Source organism: Camellia sinensis, chromosome 4 (assembly GCF_055761805.1).
Source record: "Camellia sinensis isolate YWXY chromosome 4, ASM5576180v1, whole genome shotgun sequence".
Taxonomy (NCBI): Eukaryota; Viridiplantae; Streptophyta; class Magnoliopsida; order Ericales; family Theaceae; genus Camellia; species Camellia sinensis.
This window is the reverse complement of record NC_138964.1, coordinates 221316417-221332379: the sequence shown is the minus strand read 5'-3', so window position 1 is coordinate 221332379 and position 15963 is coordinate 221316417. Positions and strand designations below refer to the sequence as shown.

At 35.1% G+C, this 15963-nt stretch overlaps 1 protein-coding gene across 2 annotated transcripts; it reads left to right on the top strand.

Moving 5' to 3' along the window:
• Positions 1-5029: 5029 nt before the first annotated feature.
• On the top strand, positions 5030-13918 carry LOC114273300 (AUGMIN subunit 6). 2 transcript variants are annotated; one of them, XR_014328451.1, is made up of 14 exons: positions 5030-5299; positions 5377-5433; positions 5506-5600; positions 6512-6662; positions 7309-7434; positions 7548-7704; positions 8498-8558; positions 8641-8938; positions 9134-9259; positions 10817-10978; positions 11084-11333; positions 11456-11926; positions 12079-12380; positions 13572-13918. XR_014328451.1 is itself a non-coding variant. In XM_028215064.2 (13 exons), the coding sequence occupies exons 1-13, from the start codon at positions 5132-5134 to the stop codon at positions 12117-12119; spliced, it is 2163 nt and encodes a 720-aa protein (XP_028070865.2). In that variant the 5' UTR covers positions 5030-5131; the 3' UTR covers positions 12120-12638. The 2 variants fall into 2 exon arrangements, 1 of the variants encoding a protein (XP_028070865.2); XM_028215064.2 differs by lacking the exon at positions 13572-13918 and having other exon boundaries at positions 12079-12638.
• Positions 13919-15963: the final 2045 nt, after the last annotated feature.

The window sequence follows — 15963 nt, the reverse complement described above, 5'->3', positions numbered from 1 at the left end:
AAAAAAAAAAAAAACGAAATAATAGTTAATTTGAACTGAGCCGTTAAAATATTCACATTTCAAATTTCCCTATGATTCAAAACACAACAATGCTAGGTAGCTTAAAATTTTGTGACTCAAATGGCTCAAATCATTCAAAACGACGTCGTTTTGAGTGTAAATGAGTGTAAAACGACGTCGTTTTGACAGATTTGAGCCATTTGAGCCACAAAATTTTGAACTACCAAACATTTTCCTTCAAAACACGAGCCCTTGGTTCTTGAGCTCCTATACAAACTCAAAATAAAAAATAAAAAATAAAAATTATATTGGCTTATCAAAAAAAATTTCAATCTCTCGAATATTTACTCTAATTACAAAAAATATTGTGATTAAGTTGTTTTATGGGAACATGTATTTAAAAACCACAACGAAACATTTTAAAACAAATTAAAGTTAAAAAATCAATCATAATTAGAGAGAAAGATAAGAAATAATAAGCAAAATTATAAATATATAAATAAAAAAAAAAGCAAATATAAAGAGTGAAAAAAAAGAAGAAGAGATAGGGTGATAAGGATTGTGGTGAGTTTGAATTTATGCCCCGTTGTTACCAATTTCACGTCATACTCCTGTAAACAAAGGTTTGTTTTGGTATGTAAGTTAAAAATTAATTTTTTTGATTTTTTTTTGTTTTTAAATGTGTAAAATAGTAGAGAAGTGATATAATTTAAAAGAGGTTAAAAGTTAAAAAACTGGTTTATAACCTCTTGTCAAAAGAGGCCAAAGAATAGGTTCCAGCAGAGTGGTGCATCGAGTGAACCCTCCGAAGATTTAGTTAGCTTTTTTTCAATATTATAAATCTTTTATTTATCCTTCTTTTTTTTCATCCCCGTACTTTAGGCGTAAATCCTCTATTTATAGGGGTTTATTCTCTTTTCTTGTAATCACCTCTTGACAAGTTTTATCTTGGCATGCATGTATTTTGCTGATGCTGACAACTCCTTATCGACTTATGCGTGTTTGGCCGATGTAAATTTGTAACACCATGCGATTGACATCTTTCTTGCTTCTTACCAAAGCAATGTCGATGACTTTAGGTATTAATTCTAGTAACCACAACGATGAATAGTTAAATATTTTTTTTATTTTTAGATGCACTCAAAGGTCAAAAAGAGTTGATGAAAAAATGGAAAAATTCACCAAAAATAAATAAATTTGATGAACAAGCAAAAAAAACTCAAAAATTAAACCAAACATATTTCTGTAATTAAGTTATTTCACAGGACCTGTATTTGGAAAAACAGCGAAACATTTTAAGCCTCCGTTTGGGAAGTGGGTTGGCTTTTTGGCTTTTTGGCTTTTTTGGCTATTTTAGCCTGGGCTAAAAAGTTTGGTTTGGGAAGGGCTTTTTGGCTTTTTGACTTTTTTGGCTTTTTTTGTGAGAGAAGAATGTAATGATTATGGGTTGGATGTGATATTTTGTTTTTTGTGACTAAAATAGCCTATTTTGTTTTTTGTGACTAAAATAGCCAAAAAAGCCCCGTTTAGCTCTTGCCAAACCGAGGCTAAGCAAATTAGCTAAAAAAAACCAACCACAGAGAAAGACCAGGGAGGAAGCGAAATGCAGATATAGAGAGAGAAGCAAAAATAAAGTGCAAATCTAGAGAGAGAGAGAGAGAGAGAGAGAGAAGGTGATGACTGTAGAGACATGGAACAACTGTATAGCTCTTATTCATTTTTTTTCTATGAAATACAAGTCCATATATATAGACTATCATACAGAGTTTATTCTAGACAATCCCTTTTCTTTACAACTCATGCCACATGCACTCTTGCTTTACAATTCATGCCACATGCACTCTTGCTTTACAATTCATGCCACATGCACACTTGCTTTACAACTCATGCCACACTCACTCTCATTTTACAACTCATGCCAACACTCCCCCTCAAGTTGGTGCAAAGATGTCGCTAATGCCCAACTTGTCGAGTGAGTTGTAGAACACTTTACTTGACACGCCTTTAGTTAGCATGTCTGCCAGTTGATCTTCTGATTTAACAAACGGAAACTGAACTATCCCAGTCTCGAGCTTTTCTTTGATGAAATGTCGATCCACTTCAACATGCTTTGTACGATCATGTTGGACCGGATTGTGAGCAATACTAATGGCTGCTTTGTTATCACAAAATAATTCCATTGCTGAAGCAGGTGGGAAACCAAATTCTGTAAGTAACTTCCTTAACCAAAGGAGTTCGCAAAGTCCCTTATTCATCGCTCTGAACTCAGCTTCTGCACTAGAAAGAGCCACGACCTTTTGTTTCTTACTCCTCCAAGTAACAAGGTTTCCTCCTACAAAGGTGAAATATCCCGAAGTAGATCTTCTGTCAGTATTGTTGCCTGCCCAATCTGCATCTGTGTAACCACCAATATTTAGATGATTATTCTTAGAGAACATAAGTCCTTTCCCTGGGGCTGATTTCAAGTATCGAAGTATTCGAACAACTGCATTCATATGATCTTTACTAGGACAGTGCATGAATTGACTTACAACGCTCACAGCATATGTGATATCCGGTCGAGTATGTGCCAAATAGATTAGTCTTCCAACTATCCTTTGATACCTCTCTTTATTCGCAGGTAGCTGATCAGAATACTCTCCTAGGTGATGATTCTGAACAATTGGAGTGTCCTCAGCCTTACAATCAAGCATTCCAGTTTCTGCGAGTAAATCCAACACATACTTTCTTTGGGATAGAAAGATGCCCTGCTTTGACCGAGCCACCTCAATTCCCAAAAAATACTTCAACCCACCCAAATTTTTCATTTCAAATTCGGTCGCCAAATATTCTTGGAGTTTAGAAATCCCCCCAACGTCATCTCCAGTAATTATCATATCATCAACATAAATAATCAACGCTGTTATCTTTCCCTTGCAGTGTTTTAGGAATAGTGTATGATCTGAATTGCTCTGCTTGAAACCATATTGTCGCATAGCCATGCTAAACCGTCCAAACCATGCACGGGGAGATTGCTTCAAGCCGTATAGTGCCTTATTCAGTTTACATACGACTCCATTTTGAGAAGATGAAAATCCAGGTGGAACATCCATATATACTTCCTCCTTGAGATCACCATGAAGGAAGGCATTCCGTACGTCAAACTGATGCAGTGGCCAATCTAGATTAGCTGCAAGAGACAATAATACCCTGACTGTGTTTAGCTTCGCCACTGGAGAGAACGTCTCATGATAATCTATGCCATAAGTCTGTGTGTACCCCTTCGCCACAAGTCTTGCCTTATACCTCTCAATAGATCCGTCAGCCTTGTGTTTGATAGAAAAGACCCATTTGCATCCGACAGTCTTCTTCCCTTTCGGCAGAGGAATAAGTGTCCATGTCTGATTTTTCTGAAGAGCCGTCATTTCCTCTTGTATAGCATGCATCCATTTCGGATCACTCAAGGCTTCGGGTACTTGGTTAGGAATATGATCAACAGACAACTGGTGTACAAATGTTTTGAGTGAATCTGATAACCTCTGAGATGAGACATGATTGGCAATCGGATATATGGACTTCTTACTCACATGATCTGGAGAGTATCGGTCTGGTGGTTTTCCACGGTTATGCCTGAAAGGTAATTGATAACCAACAGAAGGATCACAAGCATTATCAGGAGGAGGAGTAGTTACCTTACGAATATTCGCAAGAGATTGATCAGTCTCGGGTATTAGAGGTTGATGAGTGGGGTCTTCATCGTCGAGACTTCTACCAGGTTCTTCTCTACAGTCAGCCATACAAGCTGGTGTGGTTATGATTTCCATTCTAGGGTCAGCAGTCCTTCCTGATACATCAGTAGGAGCGGCGGTTGTAGTAGTGGTAGAAGCTGCGGTAGGCTCGGGATAAGCTACTTCTGTCCCCATTGCTAGGAAATCGAAAACAGCCCAATTCTGCGCTTCATTATGTCGTATCTCCCCCTGAAGAGGAGAATCGGTCATGGGGTTAGGGAAAAAGAACTCAGACTCGAGAAATGTGACATCCATGGTAACATAAGTACGTCGGGTGGGGGGATGATAACATCGATACCCTTTCTGATGCGTTGCATAGCCCAGAAAAAAACAACGTAGAGCACAAGGATCAAGCTTAGTACGTTGAGGTTTCGGGAGATGTACGAAAGCAACACACCCAAATATCCGAGGTGGGAGCATCAGGACAGAGGGTAAAGAGCCATGGCATGAGAGAGCCTGAAGCGGTGTCTGAAAGTCCAAGACTTTGGAAGGCATGCGATTCAACAAATAAACTGCTGTAACAATGGCATCGGCCCAATAACTACGAGGGGCATGGGCACCAATCAAAAGGGCCCGAGCAGTCTCCAAGATATGTCGGTTTTTCCGTTCCGCCACACCATTCTGTTGAGGAGTGGCAGAGCAACTGGTCTCATGAATGAGACCACGAGTGTTAAAATAACTCTTGAATGCATCATTCATATATTCGCCACCATTATCGGAGCGGAGAATCTGAAGCTTGGCAGAGAATTGAGTCTGAATCATGGCATGGAAGGACTGGAAAAGAGGAAATACGTCACTCTTATGTTTCAACAAATAAACCCAAGTCATGCGAGTACAGTCATCCACAAAGGTCACAAACCAACGAATCCCAGAAGGAGTTAAAACTGGAGAAGGTCCCCAAACATCGGAGTGTACCAAAGTAAATGGTACATTACTTTTATTCAAACTCAAAGGATAAGGCACACGGTGACTCTTGGCCAAAATGCAAGTGTCACATTTAAAATCAGACTCACTAATGGCAGAAAATAAATCGGGTAACAAATGCTTTAAGTAGCTAAAGGATGGATGCCCCAAGCGACGATGCCAAAGCCAAATCTGTTGACGTTTCACATTGGGCACTTGTTGTACATGATGAGCTTGGCCGGGACTGAAATCATCCATAACATATAGCCCCCCCTCTTAGTACCACGACCAATGATCTCCTTGGTGAGAATATTCTGAAGAAAACAAAACTTGGGATATATTAGTGCACAACAATTGAATTCTTCAGTAGCTTGTCCCACAGATATTAATTTACTTTCAGACAAACTGTTTGTTATTAGGGCTCGAGCCTTCAATCATCGGCATCAGAGCTAGAGAGTGTAATGTACACAAACTGTTTGTTATTAGGGCTCGAGCCTTCAATCATCGGCATCAGAGCCAAAAATGTCTCTCCTCGCTTTGGACTCTTCCGCCACTCCAACCCCAAATTAGGCGAACAGCTTCTTTACTTCATACTGTCTTCTCTAAGAGGCCCTGTTCAATCCGCAAAAGTAATCTCTCAATTGCAATTCCATTTGATTTGATTTCGATCTGTTTTGTTGCTTTTTCTAACTCTGAGATCTTCCAGGACTTCGATAGAGTTTGGCCAATTTTTGATTCCGCACAGTCCCGCGACTTTCGGAAGGTAATTTTGTTCATAATTATCTTTGTTTACTTGTTTTGATGTGGATTGATTTGTTTGTTTTGTGTTTGTTAGGTTGTGCAAAGTATAATAAGTGAGCTTGAATCGCAAGGGGCGCTACCGAGGAGCAATTCGAGGATTTCGTCCCTTGCTACTTGCTGTGGACCAAGGTGGGTTGCTTAAAAAGTTTCACTTCAATCAGTTGTACCATTGTTTTGTTGGAACCTTTACGCTGTGTCTGTGTTTGGTTGGAGAATTTGAGTAGTGATTTGGAAATAGAAAGGAAAAATGTGTGTGAAATTAGGTGAAATATATATATTTTATTTATATTTTACCTAACTTTTTCTTTTTCCTTTCCAAATTCCTTTTTAAATCTCCAACCAAACACAACATTAAGGAATGGAATGGAGTGGAGTGGAATGAACATACCATTAAAATATTCATGTTTATTTTACCAAAAATAAATAAATAAATAAATGAAAAATGCATGGCAAATGGAAGTATGGTTCACCATTACAGGGTAATGATTATTCCACATGAGAGTCTAAGGAATGACAATTCCAATGCATGTTTGTTTCACTGGAATGGAGTGATCATTCCATTAAAATATTCATTTATGGTTTACCAAAAAATAATGAATAACAGATTGCAAATAGAATTATCATTCACCATTACAATTGTAATGATCATTCCATATGAGAGTCTGAGGAATGACTATTCCATTCCATTCCATTCCATCTCATTCTAGTGAACCAAATAGAGCATTACTTCTTTACCTGCGATCTCTTGATGATTTTTTGAGATGTATTAACATTATTATTAGTAGTGTTAGTAGTAGTAGTAGTGGTAGTATGCTATTAGAATTAAGGTTTGTCTCAATGACGTTGTTGTTTGTTGCACAGGTCAAATTTGGAATTGTGATATGTAGGACGTGTGTTAGCAAAAACTAGTTCACATGCATTTTTGGATGCAAATTTTCGTTGAAATGCTCGCGAAACATAATTTTAAATGTGTCCTTCAACATGCATTGTATAATGCATTGCGCTCAAAGTTGTTAATAAGTTTCATATGCTCACTACAGATTTGTGGAGCTCTTGTGGCAACTTTCTTTGCATGCTTTGCGGGAGGTTCATAGACGAACATTTCCAGTTGATGTAGCTTCTAACCCATTGCCGGCTTCATTGACAGATGTATCTTTTTCGCATGCAGCTACACTATTTCCTGTAACAAAGGTAATTCTGATTATTAAATCCTTTTGCAAATGTAACAATTAAAGGACATGTATTTTATTGGATAACTTTTCTGACATGGTCAACTTCAATGATATTGTAAATAAAAAAAATTGCAACTCATTTGATTGACATGGATAAGAGACTAAGAAGCATGGATACGGACACGTTTCACATACACAACGCGATATTTCTCTATTGGCCAAACATTATCTAAGTCAATATTGATTTTGCTTGCTGTATGCAAAATATATGGAAGTTTCAGTCTCAATTTTATTTTGTGTGTCAATATTGGTTTTGCTTGCTGTATGCATGTTGGGCTATTAGTATCAAGCATGTGGAGTAAATGAGTCACGGATTAGTTTAATCTAGAGGGTTTTCTTGTGCTACTGGGAAAAAAAAGTGATTCAACTCCAAGATTTGGTGTACTTTGCAACCCTTTATATAGAGCATTTGATGCTTTCCCTCAAAGGTTTGCATGTTATTTTAACATTAAAAGATTTCAGAAGAAACTTACTATATGCTGTTTTTTCTTTTACTGTTGTTGATTCATAGGGACATATGTCCATATCTTGTTTTCAGCATGTGGTGAAAATTGGCTTGACTTGACTTTCAGTTCTTTTGACTTGAGGCTTCCATGACTTTACAGGGTAGAATAGCACTTGAACGAAGGAGGTTTCTGAAAAATGCTGAGACAGCAGTACAAAGACAGGCTATGTGGTCAAATTTGGCTCATGAAAAGACAGCAGAGTTTCGTGGTCTCTGTGCTGAAGAGGTAGACGGAAATCCACCATATTATTTTTTGGGGCCCATGCTTACTTAGATGTCTTATCTTTTTATGGGGCTTTAGTTTTTCTGACACTTTGCTCCGGAAATCCTGGAACTCAGGCTTATTTGCAGCAAGAACTGGAAAAACTATATGATTTGAGGAATAAAGTGAAGTTAGATGGGGAACTGTGGGATGAACTTGTATCTAGCTCCAGTCAGAATTCTCATTTAGTTCAAAGAGCAACTTGTATATGGGATTCTTTATTAGCTCGAAAGAGTAAGTGCAAACATCTTATTGATTGCTTTATATTTTCTGTACTCCCTTTGAAGTTTCTTGCATGTATATTTCTTGGAATATGCATGCAGCTTGGCTAGAAATCACTGTTTCAGACCACGGTTGGGATAGGCTTTCTTGAGTTGAGTCATATTGTTTCGGGCATTGGTGAGATTTTTGGCTCACTCCATAGAATCGAATTCATTGTTCAATCTTCAAAGGTGAACTGCATCATTCTTTCCCTCCTTTATTCTCTTCCTCAATCTTCATCTCTTTCTCACTCTGTGTATATAAAATTATAAATACATGTGTGTTCCTTGAATAACTGCTTATTACTGGGAATATCAACTTATTTTTTATTAAATAATAATAATCCAGTTACATGAATATGAAATGCACATTTTATTTTTTGGAATTCTTTGTTCTTGTGAGGTTTTGGTTAGGGAGAGAGGAAGATGTACTTGAATTGTAGTGATGTTTTCCTAAATTACGGCAATATTTGAACGTCTATTGCGCAGCATCTAGTTTGTTTTTTTAGCCTATTCGATTCAACATGGTTTATTTTGTTTCATTTGGATTTCAAAAAATTGGTATTTAGGCCCCACGTATAAAAATTAACAAGAAAGAAGCACATATACAGCAAAACAAGGCTTAAAATTAGATTGGTAGGATTGGTCCTAGAGTGAGATTCCATGATCCAATAAGATTCAACTATCAGGATTGGAAGATCCAACTTATTATTTTATTTTGCATTGTTTTGTTCATGGATCTTTATATATACTACCACTCCATACAGGTCAACATGAAGTTCTTGCCTCAGGCCCTATTGAGGACCTGATAGCTCATCGGGAGCATAGGTAATTTTATGCCTTGTATCATTTGGGTTTCTGCAGATGGTCATGTTGTGTTCATCTGTAGTGTGTAATGTTCCCTATTCAGGTACCGCATCTCTGGATCGTCTTTGCTTGCAGCTATGGATCAAAGTTCTCAGGTACCTTATTCAGATGTGCTGTCTGTCCATCCTGGTAATCTGTTAGATGACAAAGAACAAACAGATGGATCATATGGAAATAGAGAAAAGCCAAACAATGGTTTTGATTCTTCTATGCAAAATGATGAAAAATTTTCTCGAGTGGATGACAAAAGGGGAAGAGTCCACCCCACTGTTGATATAGCAGAAATTCTCAGGCGTTGGACACATGCCTTGCAACGAATTCATAAACAGTCACTTCAGCTGGTATGGCATTTTCATCTAGGGAGCTAAACTTTGTCTGATAATGCTGAAAAGTTTTTGTGTTTGAGGTTTCTGCTGCTTTCCAATTATTTTGTTGTTTTTTTACAATTTTTTTTTTTGGGTAAAATATTGGGAATGTATTATTTGGGAATAATCTCTGTGCCCTTAACATGTTATTTTGCACTACTTCCGTTGTAGACAAAAGCCAATGACGGAGAGGGTCCTGAGCTTCTACGTAGTGCACACGATTGCAGTACTAGTGGCCATACTGAATCATTGGCAGCCACTCTTTCTGAACATCAGCAACACTTAACTAGCATACAGGTAATGAACTTCTATTTCAGATTTACACATTGAACTTCTAGCTGGGGTGGTAGTATTCCTCCAGTTTAAACCCCAACTTTACTTGGCAAACAGGTCTAACTTCGAGCAGTTTAAAATTTCAGTTACTGCTTGATACTGGGGGAGAAAAAAAAACCTGCAAACAGCTAGGGCATTTGCTCTCATTGTTTCTGTTATTCTGTTTTATTGGATGCCTGACTTCATTGTTACCTCAATACACATTTCTTTATGTTCCACTACTACGTTTATGGAATAAAATGTCTCATATTGATGAATTTTATTTCTCTGTTGTTATGTTCTACTATTGTTTTTTGGGATTTGGTGCTGCTGTGTGATACATCCTTTTACTTAGCAAGTAAAGAGCAAATATTTTCTGCTGCTGCAATTTTATATTGGAAGAATTGGATGCTTTATGTGCTTCTCATTTGCATCAACTCTATAAGTTGCTGACTGTGGTATGTTTGGATCATGAGTGTGAATGTGCATAGAATTTGAGGATGGGTAGAGGTGGGGATGTTCACATGCTTAATAGAACAAAATTATGTGCAATCAAGAAGTTCTCTATCCATGAGCATAGTTCGATGGGGATGTTCACATGGACAACTGGAATGGCAATAAATAATGTAACAGAATATGAATAATTTGTGGAGAGTTTGAATTTGCTCTGATTGAGGTCAAGTCGGCTAATGGGGTGGATGTGTAGAAAAATGCCAATGACAACACGAATGACCAGATGGTTCATATTAGGGTGTTATAAGAATAAGAGCAGGTTTGTGTTTAATGTGGGTTCAGTCGGTAATAAAGGAGAAATCTTTTGTTGATTTGTCCATAGGTCATCTCCATTATCTACACAGAGCAGATTACTGAATGAGGATTTGTTTCTTGAGCTCAAGTGGTTGGAAATAGCTTTGCTCTGTTTAGTTTATCTTTGTTCATGAGGCCATGGGATGGACATGGGCCTTTGATGACACATTGAATTTTGTATCTCTACAAAATGAACTCTTCTATCGAAAAATGACAGAAGTATCCCCATTTCTATCTCTACCGCGTACTCTCTCATTTTTGAGAAATGAAATAACAAAATTACTCACCCAAACTATCCTCTTAATTCAAGCTATCTACTTATCATTAGAACACAAGTTTGACTTGTTACTTCTAGGAGAAAATAAATTAGGTTTTTCAGTGCAATTATTCTATTCCCAATCCATTTACAACAGAGTGTATTGTATAGCCTTTCAGAGAAGTCAGTTAATCATAAAATTAAAATGTAGTGGAAATTTCATCAAAATTTACTGGCTTTACCCAATTACTTGACTTTGCTAATAGGTAACTGATTCACTTGGTTTGAAGTAACTGCTCTATGCATTTTTTATAATATATATTTATTTGTCTCATAGTTATTCTTACAGTTTTTAGTTGCATCCTGAATGCCTCCAAGGCACTTTCTACTATAGGTTTGTCATTGATGGCATGCTTACTAAATTACTGACCCATTACTCTGTGTGAGATTTTATTCACATGAAAACTTGTGACTTGCAGGTGCTCATTAATCAAATGAAGGATGTTGCCCCAGCAATACAAAATTCAATTACAGAGGTTACAGAGGAAGTGAACAGTATTTCCTCCAATCTTCCTCCGGTTACCCAGCATGATGGCAGATCAACCTCATCTATTCAAGCTCAGAGCAGCGGAAGAACTATGGTGATTATTCTGGAATGATACTTTTTTCGTGTATAATGTTGCAACATTTGCCTAGCCTTTTCTATTTGCATCTATAAAAGTAAATGATCTTTTTGAGTTGTTCAGGAAAGTAGCAATGATGGGATTGCTGATGTGACTTCGAGATTGTCAACAGTACAGCTTGAGAAAGTGTCAGCTAGTCCTTCTGCTTTAAAACTCCCTCCTCTGTTTAGTGCGACACCAAATTCTTTCGGGAAAGGTGGGAACATGCAAAAGCGACAGACCTTAGCTCAAACTAGTCAAATAGAAAATATGTCAGAAAGGAAGTCTGTGGACCAGCTGCTGTCAAACAATCGTATTGATACTGCCCCACAAGGTTTGAAGTTTTCTTTTTCTTCTCCCACTTCCCGTAAGCTTGTGGGAGGCATTTAACGTTTGTGTAATGTTGTCTTCATTAGCTTACTTATGATGTTTAGTTCTTATGTTTTGTGCTTCCAGACAGTGACAGTTCTTATGTCCAGAACTTAAAGCGGTCTGTTAGAGAGGCAGCTCTATCAATGCAATCTTGCAATTCGGAATCGTCTCAGGACAATCGATCTGACGATAGCTCTGAGCACTTCTTTGTTCCGCTTTCTGGAACTGGGTTTTCTCGCTTGGGTCCAGATAAAAAACTAGGTTCAGTGAGGAGTAAACTGTTGTTTGCATCTCAAGCCCCTTCAATTGAGAATTTTGCTCCCAATGATCATGCTCACAGAGATTACGAGGAACTATCATACATGTTAAATGATTTGGACTCATTTCATGAGTATGACAGGGTAAATGGTTTTCTCTCAGCTGCTGGGTCAAATTTCACAGTTTCCGATTCACAGAAGTCATATTGTGACGGGGAGGAAGCTCAGGATCAAGTATTCTCACCTCCTTTGCTAATGGACTCCTCATTTCTCGGAGATCCTTGTGAAGATTTGCTCGGTATGTTGGTGTGGCAACAATCTATCTGATTTTCTTAGCATCCATAATGTGTTGGGTTTCTGATCTTTGTATGGCTTGCTTCTGTCTCTAAATACTTTTGTCTACCTGTGCTACATATATGATGCCTAGACCTTTGTCTCACTCTGTTGCAGCACCATTATCAGAAACTGAAACTGCCTTGATGGAGCGCTAAAATCAAACTGTGGATGCTCAGACCATGAAATGATCGTGTGCCAACTGCTTCGAGTCTTGGAGGATAGAAACCACTGCCCAACCAGATCATCAGTCTGGTAAGAAATTCTACTTTGGCTCTTAAGTTATTTGACAACGAATGGCTTGCCCAGAAAGAAGTGTTAAATCTGATGGTTGAAGTAATATAGACCCATGGTTTGCCCCTTGGTGCCGGATGGTGAAGCTTTCTTTCCCTGAATTATCCTGTATGTCGACTCTCAAGGTTGGTTGTCAATAAACCAGTTTATATGTATTTGATCAATATACCGGTTGCAATTAGATGAAATGTGAGTATTTACAACCTTTGTTGTTACAATATATATTTTTTTAAATATCACCTTCTCATCACTTAGCTAATATGTTCTAGGATTATTTTCAGTGATATTGAGTCTATTACAGTTTGTTATATCATTATATGTGTACTCATTGTTCAGAAGTCGCAGAAAGAGAATAAATAACTTCAGAACTGACGCAACCATAATTTTTCTGTCTGTTGGTATCGTATTTTGAAGAGAGATTTTTCCTGCATTGATGCAATCTTATGATTTTCATGATTGTTTGATCTGTTTGTGATAATTGCCACATTTTGGTGATATATAATTTTTCTTGGAGGAAGGTAGCCATTTGTGACTTCTTCTGAAATTTGAAAAAATTATAAGCTAGTTTCATACGTTTTACATAATTTATACTGGTTTTCTTACGGTTGTAACTCATATGACATTTAACTTTTTTTTAATCAATAATTCGGTATATATTTTTTACCTTTGTTTATCTATATGTCTATATACCATTTGTATTAATTTCAATTATTTTAATTTTACTAAAATAGACATTAATATAAGGGGAAAGCACCAATAAATCTCAAATTAATAACTTATCCACTGTTTGGTCCTAAAAGTTTTCTTATAGACTGAAAGGTCCCATTACAATGTTTCAAACATCAGATTAATGTTTCGAACATTTGATTTTGAACATCAGATTAATGTTTGGAACATTAGATTTCGAACATCAGATTAATGTTTCGAACATGTGCAAATGGGACTAAATGGAGCATAAGAAAACTTTTAAGACTAAATGGTTCAACTTTTCAGAAATTAGGACTTATGGGTAAATTTTCCTTAATATAATTATATTAAATTTGTGATATTTGTTATTATTATTTTTAGGGTAAATTACACTCACACCCCCTGATATTTGAATTTAATACATATTACCTATAACGTTTGAGAAATTACATTAACCCCTATGTTATTGTAATTATGTAGACAGAATAAAGACATTGAACTCATACATTCTTTTTTTTTTTTACTTTGCTTTACTTTTTCTTTTTTTTTTCTCTTTCCTTTTACTTTTTTTTTAAAAAAATATAATTTTCTCTGTTTTTTACTAGGAGTTGTACCTTTTATATAAACAGGGGTTTGTGAAATGAGACTATTGATCACAGAGGTGGAAATGTAATTTCTAAAACGTCAGAGAGTGGGCAGTAATTGGATTGCAGCATTTTGGATTGACCATATTGGGCAATGGCCCCACTGAAGAAGGGAAAATTCTCTCCATGGGGACGCCGAATTGATGAACGATCTTGATGGAACACCAACTTCTATGGATGTGCATTGCACAATAACTTTTTACCGTTTTGGCCAAGTATATGATAAATGTTTAATAATAAATAAAAAAGAGTCGTGTAGGCTTGATGGCTTTGGACAAAATTGGTGGTTTGATTTCTTCTTATATCACAATAAAGTTAATCTTTTGATAACATGTGATTGGAATTGTTTATTTTAATTTATTTTTAGTATGTTAGATTGGATCTGTTAGAGACAGTTTGAAATATTTTAATTGCATAGGAGGTGATTATAGGAATCTTCACCCAATTATAAAGAGTTTGATTGTTTAAGGTATAGTGGAATATTTGAAATAGAAAGAAAAAAAAATGGTATAATTAAGAATATTTTGGGTGCTAAGTATGTTTATGTTGTCCGTATCAATTTAGAAATGATCAAATCTTAACAATGATTTGTAATCTTACCTGAATGAAGGATTGTCTTACCAACTCTGATCACCAAATTACCTAATCTTCCATTCATAATTTTTTTTTTTTTAAATTTTATTATTAGTATCTGATATTACAATGAAACTCAAAAAATTACCACCTAATGAATATTAAATACAATATATAATTAATAATTCTTAGAGTGATAAAAATATTCTAAACAAATACACAAAAAAAATAAGAAAATATTATAGGTTCTAATTTTTTTACCAAACAAATGACCAAATGTTTCACATGAGTGTTAGGTTCATAAAATTGCGGACCTGTGAGACATTTGGCCATTTATTTGGTAGAAAATTTAATATTTCTAGCATTACACCAAAAAATAAGACCCATTGGCAGAGTATTAAGTCTTAATTTGTTGTTTTTAAATAAATTAATAATTCAAATGTAACATTTCACATCATTAAAAAAAGGTATTCAAGGATTATTAACCATTTTTCATTTACCACTCAAGTTAATCAAGACTTTAAAATTAAGGAATACGACTTATTATTTAGGATAAATTACGCTTTGTCTCTTTTATATTTTGTCACTTTTTTACTCTGACCTCTCAAGTTTGTTTGTTTTTTCATTTTGACTTTTTATGTTTCAAGTTTTTTTTACTTTACTTCTAAGGTTAATTTCTATTCAAAATTAGACATAAAATATCACAATAACTGTTACATAATATATATATAAAAAATATTATTATATTAAAGTTTAATGTGAAAGGTAGGAGTTATATATAATAAAATATTTTTATGTCATGTAATTGTCAATGTATCATTTTCTGTTTAATTTTTTACAAAAATTAACTTTAAGAATAAAGTATAAAACCTTTAAAATATAATCAAAATAAAAAAAAAAAATTAAAAGACCAAAAAGTCGTCGAACTTAAAAAGAGCAAAGTGTAATTTACCCTATTATTTACGGTTACCATCTTTGTATCCATTTTTCATCACATACAAGATGTCTACACGCCTTCGATGATAAAATTAAATAACAATTTTATCATATTTGAATAATAATAATAATGTCAAGATATTATATTTTAATAATATTATTTCCACAGTATAAATATTATTTCTTCTTTTTCTTTTATTTTTTTAATTTATAAAATATCAAACAAAAATATTATACGTAAGTCTCATAATGAGAAATGTTTAAACAAAGAAGATTGTTAAATTTTAGATGTAATTAAGTTGTGTCATATTTAGCATAAAATTTAACAATGCTAAGATAGAGTGCAATGTCTAGTTAGTCATTGCAGAGCTCAAAATTGAACTTTATACTATTGTTTTTTTATAATAGCAACCGCTTTACCGTATCATTGAAGAAATTTTAAGGTTTAATTTTTTCTCTATTTTTTTTAAAGAAAATTTACATTTTACTCACTTAATTATGCGTTGTTACTTTATGCTGTTAAATTTAAAATATCTTCATTTTGTCTCCTAATCTTTTGATTTGTTACAACCTTAAAACTTTTGTTTATTCTTTTATGAAAAAAGACACACACAAAAAAAAAAAAAAAAGAGTTGATGTATATGCCATTTTAATGATCAAAATGTCAATTTAAGTGCTGATTTATTTATACATGTGAGATATGTATATATATGTTTCTCACATACGAAGAAATATATTAGAAAATATATGCACATGCAAAATGTTTTTCAATATATGCATTTACAATTGATATGCTTGTTTTTCATCCTATTTTCGTGTCAAAATGTTAATCAAAGTTGAGATTGAAACAAATCATAAATTACAGAGT